The 9,570-nt window shown below is 48.3% G+C and overlaps 1 protein-coding gene across 1 annotated transcript; it reads left to right on the top strand.

Annotated features, from left to right (window-relative positions):
• Window positions 1–1,434: 1,434 nt before the first annotated feature.
• On the top strand, window positions 1,435–4,030 carry LOC128845602 (uncharacterized). Its single transcript, XM_054044431.1, has 2 exons — window positions 1,435–2,471; window positions 3,466–4,030. Exons 1-2 carry the CDS (start codon window positions 1,895–1,897, stop codon window positions 3,939–3,941), a joined length of 1,053 nt encoding a protein of 350 aa, XP_053900406.1. The 5' UTR covers window positions 1,435–1,894; the 3' UTR covers window positions 3,942–4,030.
• Window positions 4,031–9,570: the final 5,540 nt, after the last annotated feature.

Below are 9,570 nucleotides of genomic sequence, written 5' to 3'. Positions count from 1 at the left end.
CACAGGGAACTTAGGGGAGCGGGGAGCTGATATATAGGGGGGCTGCTGGTCCACCCTGGTTCCAAGCCCCCACCAGCTAGCTGCAACAGGCTGCTCTTCCTGCAAGCAGTAGACAAAGCAGGCGGCTGCCAAATGACGTTAGAAGGGAGCATTACACAACTTTAAATGAGCATGTTCCCTAATTGATCAGCAACGTAACAATGAAACAACGTTAACCGATGACTTTAAATGAGGAGTTACTGTAACTGCAGGTATTTAATGATGTAATAAAAGGCTGCATAATGCTTTAGACTAGAGTGTACTGTTGGAGGAAAGAGTATGGGATCTCTATTGCTTTTACAACTCTTGTGTAGTCCCTTACAGCTTTGCAAAGTGGATGTAAAACCTTACCACTGGTGTACATAGATCAGGGGTGGGCAAACTACAGCCCAGGGGCCACATCCGGCCCTTCAGACATTTTATTCTGGCCCTCAAGCCCAGGGAGCAGGGCCATGGGCTTGCCCCATTCCGTGGTTCTCGGAAGCAGCGGCATGTCGTCCCCCCGCCCCGCTCCTATGCGTAGGGGCAGCCAGGGGGCTCCACATGCGGCCCCTGCCCCAAGTGCCACCCCTGCCAATGGGTTTCCAGCCAATGGGCGCTGCCGGGATGGCGCCTGTGGACAGGGCAGTGTGCAGAGCCGCCTGGCAGCGTCTCTGCTTAGTAGCCAGAGGGGGGACATGTTGCCACTTCCACGGGCAGCTTGAAGTAAGCACCCCACCAGATCCTGCACTCCTGACCCCCTCCCACGCTCCCATCCCCTACCCCAGCCCTGATCCCCTCTCCTGCCCTCCAAACCCCTTCGTCCCAGCCTGGAGTACTCTCCTGCACCCCCAACCCTCATCCCCAGCCCTACCGCACAGCCTGCTCCCCCAGCCGGAACCCTCACTCTCTCCTGCACCCCAACCCCAAATTTTGTGAGCATTCATGGCCCGCCATACAACTTCCATACCCAGATGTGGCCCTTGGGCCAATAAGTTTGCCCACCCCTGATATAGATGAAGCTGAGTTAAGGTTGTGCATGAATCTTTAATGTGATTAAGTGAGGTTCCCATCTGCTCTGATCAGACTCTGCACACACTGCCTATAGTTCACACACCTCTATCTTCCTGGGATTTGGCTTTATAGTTAACTCAAATTACAATAATGGAAGGAACATAAACCTCAATCTAATCTTTCTCTCCAAGCTTGGTGGTGGTGAAGGTTTCCCGCAAAGCCAGTTTCTCAATCCTCAGAGATTCTCTGGAATAAATGGATATGAACCTTGTCATGAAACGGGCACTAACCTTTTGTAACCCTGACCCATGTCAGGTAACTAGGTCAGGGAATAAAGTTCAGTTTTACCATCACTCTTCTGTTTTATATGCATTCCAACACCATTTCCTGACTTCTAAATTATTTCACAGTTCAATTCTGTTATTGTATTGACAGGTTTGTTTCTAGAAAGAATTTAGGATTCTGAGGCCTGGTCTACACTAGGCGTTTATGTCGAAGTTAGCGCCGTTACATCGAATTAACCCTGCACCCGTCCACACTGCGATGCTATTTAGTTCGACATAGAGGTCTCTTTAATTCGACTTCTGTACTCCTCCCCGACGAGGGGAGTAGCGCTAAATTCGACATGGCCATGTCGAATTAGGCTAGGTGTGGATGGCAATCGACGCTAATAGCTCCGGGAGCTATCCCACAGTGCACCACTCTGTTGACGCTCTGGATAGCAGTACGAACTCGGATGCTCTGACCAGCCACACAGGAAAAGCCCCGGGAAAATTTGAATTTGAATTCCTTTTCCTGTCTGGCCAGTTTGAATCTCATTTCCTGTCTGGACATCGTGGCGATCACAGCAGCACTGGCCACGATGCAGAGCTCTCCAGCAGTGATGGCCGTGCAGTCTGTGAATAGAAAGAGGGCCCCAGCATGGACTGATCGGGAAGTCTTGGATCTCATCGCTGTGTGGGGTGATGAGTCCGTGCTTTCTGAGCTGCACTCCAAGAAACGGAATGCAAAGATCTATGAGAAGATCTCAAAAGACATGACAGAGAGAGGGTACATCCGGGATGCAACACAGTGCCGCGTGAAAATCAAGGAGCTGAGACAAGGCTACCAGAAGACCAAAGAGGCAAACGGACGCTCTGGATCCCATCCCCAGACATCCCGTTTCTACGAGGCACTGCATTCCATCCTTGGTGCGGCCACCACCACTACCCCACCAGTGACCGTGGACTCTGAGGATGGGATAGTCTCCACGGCCGGTTCCTCGGACATGTTAGGGGACGGGGAAGATGAGGAAGGAGATGAGGAGGGCGAGGCAGTCAGCAGCGCTCACAACGCTGATTTCCCCGACAGCCAGGATCTCTTCATCACCCTTACAGAGATCCCCCATGAAGCGTCCCCAGCCGTTACCCCGGACACAGAATCTGGGGAAGGATCAGCCAGTAAGTGTTGTAAACATCTAAACATTTATTTTTAACAGAACAGGAATATTAACAATTAAAAGAATGGGTTGTTCATGATTACTGTGCCCTAGGCGCTTAACGGTTTAGTCATGGGCAGTGCAAGTTTTGAAAAAAAATCTAGCAATGTCCGGTTTTCCGTGATTGTCCTGCACAAGCCGCTCTACTGTTTATTCCCTGCTACTGCAGCTACAGTAAAATGCGGTCTATATGTGCGGGGATAGAGCAGTAATCCTCCTGGGACATCTCGATGAAGCTCTCCTGGAGGTAATTGGAAAGCCGTTGCATGAGGTTCCTGGGGAGAGCGGCCTTATTGGGTCCTCCGAAGTATGACACGTTGCCGCGCCACGAGACTATCAAGTACTCGGGAATCATTGCTCTGCACAGCAGGGCGGCATACGGCCTTGGTCTTTGGAGGCTTTCCCGGAGCATTCTCTCTCTCTCGCTCTCAGAGATCCTCATCAGGGTGATGTCGCCCATGGTGACCTGCTTTGAATTAGGTAGGGGAATGTTAGTATTGGGACTGCTTGCTCGTTCCTTTACAGAACTGTAACCGCTGGTTTGCAGCCACGTGGTGGAGGCGGGAGAGGGGCAGCCGAAAGGGATCGTTCCCGGGGACAGCCGCGAGGGGGTGGGACAGGGGCAGAGTTCCCGCTTGCCGGATTGCTGGCAGCAGGGACTGACATTGCTTTAAATGTGAAATGAGGCCAGTGGTAATATAAAAGTTTTAAACTGCCACAAGTCTACGGCTTACCATGTCTGCCTGCAACAGAAATTCCGTTGTGCTACCCCGCTTCTCAAATGTGCTGTGCAAGACCCCAGGCACTGAATGCGAAGGCCGAGAATTCGACCTTGTGCTGAGTGTGCATGTGATAGGTGCTGTGCATGGTCTTGTTCACAGAGAAAGACTATGTTCTTTGTTCACAACTACATTTATCTTTCTGAGGAATTCACTCCCTTTTTCCCATTTCCACAGCCCCATCTGCGACTGTCTCACAACCTAGCCTGGCATCACACTCCCAGAGGCTAGCGCGGATTAGGCGTAGGAAGAAGAGGACACGGGAGGACATGTTCTCTGAGCTTATGGCCTGTTCCCAAGCCCAGGCAGCACAGCAGACCCAGTGGCGGGAGAAATTGACCCAAATGCACCAAGCAAACATGGATCGGGAGGAGAGGTGGCGGCAGGAAGACCAGCAGGCGACTCAAACGCTGCTTGGACTACTGAGGGAGCAAACAGACACGCTCCGGCGCCTTGTGGATGTTCTGCAGGAACGGAGGCAGGAGGACAGAGCCCCGCTGCAGTCCATCTCTAACCGCCCTCCCCCGCCACCAAGTCCCATACCCACCTCACCCAAAGTGCAAAGAAGGAGAGGCGGCAGAGTCCCTGCTAACTCTCACTCCACCCCTGCAGAGAGCTCTAGTAGCAGAAGGCTCTCATTCCCCAAAATTTGACAAGTTCTTTCCTTCCCGCCTGACACAAGCCCCCGTCCAAGTTTCACCTCCCAGTTCCATGTGTGGTTGATAATAAAAAATACGTTTCTGTTAAATACTGTTTCAATCATGTTCTTTTGGAGGAGGAGGGGAAAGGGGGTTGGTAATTGGACAGGACAGTCACCTTTGGCAGGGTACATAGGTGGGGGCAGGCACAGCAGCAGGGCACATAGTGCAGTGATGCTGTGACTAGTTACCCTGGTTAGTCTGGGAGGTTGTTTTCATGTTATGTGGTGGGGGGTGGGTTGCTCTGTGACTTTGTGGCGGGGGAGGGCAGTTACAGATCTTAAGCGGCGGTCCTTATGCAGGATCACAGAGCCACGCAGCAGGGGATCTGTAAACGTCCTCCCCCTGCCACAAAGTCACATAGCCCCCCCCATACACACAGTCCCGATCAGGAGGGGTGACAGGCTCCGTTGAAACAACCATCCCACCGCAGCGGAGCCTGTCAATCCTTGAGTTCAGAAGCTTCATTCGCGTCACTACACTACACCTGCTCCGCAGCACAGTCTGCGTCCCAGTTTTAAAAAATTCCCGCGAAAACAGTATTAAAGAAAACGGTGTGCATTAACAAAGTAGAACTATTTTTATTTCGAAACGTGTGTTGGAAGGGAGGTGAAGGGGGTATGTAACTGGATAGGATAGTCAACATTGACTGGGTAAGGAAACGGGGGCAGGTTCAGCTTCTCTGTACACAAACTTTAAAGTCACAGGTTACCCTGCTCACTAAGGAACTTTGCTTTCAAAGCCTCCCGGATGCACAGCGCGTCCCGCTGGTCTCTTCTAATCGCCCGGCTGTCTGGCTGTGCGTAATCAGCTGCCAGGCTATTTTCCTCAACCTCCCACCCCGCCATAAAGGTCTCCCCCTTGCTCTCACAGAAATTGTGGAGCACACAGCAAGCTGCTATAACAATGGGGATATTGGTTTCGCTGAGATCACAGCGAGTCAGTAAGCTTCTCCATCTCCCCTTGAGACGGCCAAAAGCACACTCCACCACCATTCTGCACTTGCTCAGCCGGTAGTTGAAGAGTTCTTTTTCAGTGTCCAGGGCGCCAGTATAGGGCTTCATGAGCCAGGGCATTAGCGGGTAGGCTGGGTCCCCGAGGATCACTATAGGCATCTCCACATCCCCAACAGTTATTTTGTGGTCCGGGAAGTAAATACCTTGTTGCAGCCGTCTAAACAGACCAGAGTTCCTGAAAACACGAGCGTCATGAACCTTGCCCGGCCATCCCACGTAGATGTTGGTAAAATGTCCCCTGTGGTCCACCAGTGCTTGCAGCACCATGGAAAAGTAGCCCTTTCGGTTAATGTACTGGGTGGCCTGGTGGTCCGGTGCCAGGATAGGGATGTGAGTTCCATCTATGGCCCCACCGCAGTTTGGGAATCCCATCGCTGCGAAGCCATCTATGATTGCCTCCACGTTTCCAGGGTCACTACCTTTGGCAGCAGTACATCAACGATTGCCTTTGCTACTTGCATCACAACAACCCCCACGGTAGATTTGCCCACCCCAAACTGGTTTGCGACTGACTGGTAGCTGTCTGGCATTGCAAGCTTCCAGAGGGCTATGGCCACTCGCTTCTGTACACTCAGTGCAGCTCGCAACCGGGTGTCATTGCGCTTCAGGGCAGAGGACAGCAACTCACAAAGTTCCAGGAAAGTTCCCTTCCGCATGCGAAAGTTTCGCAGCCACTGGGATTCATCCCAGACCTGCAGCACTATGTGGTCCCACCACTCAGTGCTTGTTTCCCGTGCCCAGAATCGCCGTTCCACGGCATCAACATGACCCATTGCCATCGTGATGTCCTCGGCGCTGGGTCCCCTGCTTTCTGAGGTCTGTGCTACTCTCAGACTTCAGGACATCACCGCGGTGCCGTAGCCTCCTCGCCTGACTTTTCTGCATCTGCCTCAGGGAAACCTGTATGATAAGCTGCGAGGCGTTGAGAGCGGCCACAACTGCAGCGATGGTCGCAGCGTGCTCCATGCTCGCAGTGCTGTGGCGTCCACGCTGTCAATGACTGGAAAAGTGCGCGAACTGATTTCCCGCCGGCGCTTTCAGGGAGGGAGGGCGGGAGTGATGGACGGATGACGACAGTTACCCAAAAGCACCCTCGACACATTTTGTTACCCAGAAGGCATTGCCGGCTACACCCAGAATTCCAATGGGCAGAGGGGACTGCGGGAACTGTGGGATAGCTGACCACAGTGCACCGCTTCAAATGTCGACGCTTTCACCGTTAGTGTGGACTCACAAAGTCGAATTACTGTCCTTAGTGTGGACACACACGTTCGACTTTGCAATATCGATTCCAAAAATTCGATGCAAGTAAATTCGAACTACTCTCGTAGTGTAGACAAGGCCTGAGAGTGAAATGTAACAACATTAATAAATACGTAAAGGTAAAAGGACAACACCAGCTTGAAATCTTGTTAATTAAAAAATGAAAGTTCTGTCATTTCTGGTGCTATGTCTGACCCTGAGTCCCACTGCAATTTTTTGTTTTGTCAATTACATCCTGTTTTTTTTTTTTTTAAAGTGTGTTTCTCTCCTAATCCAGTTCCATTGAAGTCAATGGGAGTGTTTCTAGTAATTTCAATGGGAAGTTTGATCAGGCCCTGTATACAGGAAGCAGTGAAACTGATTATAAATGAAGTGTTGTCAAATGCACAAAGTAAACAAAATGAAAAAGAGAGTTTGTTTCTTTAATCTCAATTAGTTATCAGTTCAAATGTGCCTTGGTAACGAGGATATGAAAAAAAAATTCAGACTCAAGTTTGGTTTGTTAATGCCCTTTTATCATTTTTACTGTTAATTGACTTAGTATCTCCTATGTAGAACAGATCAAATATTTTATTAAACAGTACAGTCCTTTTTATTTACCAGTTTAGAGTATGAATATTATCTAGATTGCTGTACTGGGACAGTCAGAGATGGTCCTAATAGTCATCTGGACATGTGTTTTCTTTTATGGTCATTTAAAGGAAATGTGCTTGACCATAGCTTGGTAAGAAATCCTAGTATATTAATAAAATCCTAAAATGTACTATTTGGGGGAAAAGGAGGCTTATAATGTTTCACACAATGTATGACTTTTAAAGGCTCGGTCCACTATAGAAACAGAGAAGAGGAAGAATAGTTAAGAACAATTTATTCTGGCACCATAAAGTTAAGCACACTTGCTATGTGTGACTATAAAATCACTTAAGAAGATAAGAACCTAAGTTTAATGTGCTGTATATAATGCTTTCTCCTGTTCTTTTACTTCAGATTACCTTGTACAAATGCCACTGTCTAGGACTAAATTTTGCAGAAGTGCTTTTCTAATGGCATTAAAAAAAGATTACCACTGACATTTTTTATATATATATGTTTCCTATGTGAGACCAGCCCTCCCGGCCCATTTCCTTCAACGATATCTGGAGAGGATCTGATAAGCTCTGTGCTGCTTTAGACAGGTGAAAGGGCATTGTCTTCCCCTCCACTCCAGCAGCCAACAACAAAATCAGATGTTATCACTATCACACAGGAAGCCGTGAGCTTGCTTGTGTTCAACAGAGCACAAACACAGGAAGAGTATCAGGTTGGGCAAAAGGCGATGAAGCTTTGCTAAGAGAATATTAAACTAATACTATATACTGTTTATGATTTGATTCACAGTCATGTGTTTCCCCACATTTTTGGTTGGTGCTATATGCTTATAGCATAATATCATGCAACCATTTAAAATTTTTTACAGGAGGTGTCATCTCTTAGACAGTGTTTGTTACAGTTTGTACATTTTTTAAAAAAACTAGTTCTCGAATAGAGATAATAGTTGTAGCATATATCTACTTCACTGTGAAAGACTTAGATCTCATGTTGTAAGTTAATACTATGTTGAGTAATGAGTCTAGGATTTCCATGTGTAACAAATTTGACAGGGCATTTTTTGTAAATCTACATATACAATGTTTTCATTTATTTCACAGCATGCAATACCTTGAGTCATCACTTCTGTTTTACTGTTGGCTAGTAGGGGATTTCCACTTCTTTGTAATGATAGTTTTGGCACATCAGAATACTATTAATAGGAGTTTTGTGGTTTCTGCAGTGATGGCCGATTTTCTGGAATTATGCTCATTAGTACTAATTTTGGATCCAATTGCAGTTTGTCTTCCGTTTCCAGTACATTATTGACTACTTGAGGAATGTCTTTTCAACTTTTTTACAATTGCACATAATGGTCTAGATTCTCTACTCAGGGCTTTGCTCAGTTCAGGAGACCTGAGGGCCAGGGGTACTTAGAGCCAGGTCCAGCTCTTGGTTCTAGGGGCCAGCCGAAGCTCTGGCGCAACATACAGCTGTTGCCAGGAAGCTCTAGGTTGCGCCATCAATCAAAGGTGCTGGAAATAAGGGTGCAGGGGGTGCTGCCGCATCCCCTGGCTTGAAGTGGTTTCCATCATATACAGGGTTTACAGTTTTGTTCAATGGCTCTCAGCACCCCCACTATAAAAATTGTTCCAGTAGCTGGGCCACCAATGTATGATCCTCAATGAATCCTACATCAGTGGAGGATTAGTGGAACTGAACACCGCTCCGCCATGCTCCCCTTACCCCGCCCAACATGCCCCCTATCCTGGGAAGAGAGTTGAAGGCAGAGGCTCAGGGCCAGCAGCATCACAGATGCACCAATGGAGAGTTCCCCCTACTCTCCTGCAACAAATGCTCAGAAGACTGTGGCCCCTTTACACCACCTCACTGGCACAAAGGAGCTGTGCCCCATCTTGGGAGTCTGTTCCATTGTGGGTGAGGTCTCTGTCTTCAGTGTCACCTCCAGTGTTTCTAAAGTCAGTAACAGTAGTAGCATTTGCTCATTTTGACTTATTGAGTGTGGATAGTGTGCTTGATGGTTTACAAATCACAAGGAAAATGGTCCCTTCCTTATTGCACTTGCAATCTAAGACCATGAACCTGAACTCATAAAAATTAATGGCCAAATTACGAGTGACTTCAATTTGTGCAGGATTTGGCCCTAAATGACTCCATCTTTAATGGACTGGGCCACAGATATCTTACCAAGCTTCTGACATACCTGGAACAGTCCAATGGGCTTGCACTGGACTAGGATTCAGGAAACCTTGGTTATATTCCCTGCACTCTGCGACCTTGGCCAGATCACTTCATCTCTCTGTGGCTCACTTTCTGCATCTGTAAAGTGGAGATAATGATACTTGTCTTCCTCTGTAAAGCACTTGGAGATCTCTGGGGAAAAAGCCCTATTTAAGAGCTAAGCATCGTAGCTATTACTATTCCTGCGGAGATCAGAGGAGGTAGGGCTTTTGGTCATGTGGACAATACTGCACATGAGTTTCCTCCACTGGACTCGGAGGTTCTCCTGGCCACTGTCATAGCTCTTGGACTGAGGGGTGCAAGGACTTTCCCTTTTGCTGGCTGGCTGGTGCTGCTGTTCCAGGGGAAAGATCCTGATCCTGGCAACAGGCCAGTAAACCTAACTTCAATTCCAGAATGTATATACAAATGAATTTCATTCTGTGATTCAAAAGGTGCCAGAGAGATATAGTAATCTGTCAGCATTGAATGTCTTT

Source organism: Malaclemys terrapin, chromosome 11, assembly GCF_027887155.1.
Source record: "Malaclemys terrapin pileata isolate rMalTer1 chromosome 11, rMalTer1.hap1, whole genome shotgun sequence".
Classification (NCBI taxonomy): domain Eukaryota; kingdom Metazoa; phylum Chordata; order Testudines; family Emydidae; genus Malaclemys; species Malaclemys terrapin.
The sequence above is the reverse complement of the archived record's forward strand: the minus strand, read 5'-3'. Positions and strand labels throughout refer to the sequence as shown.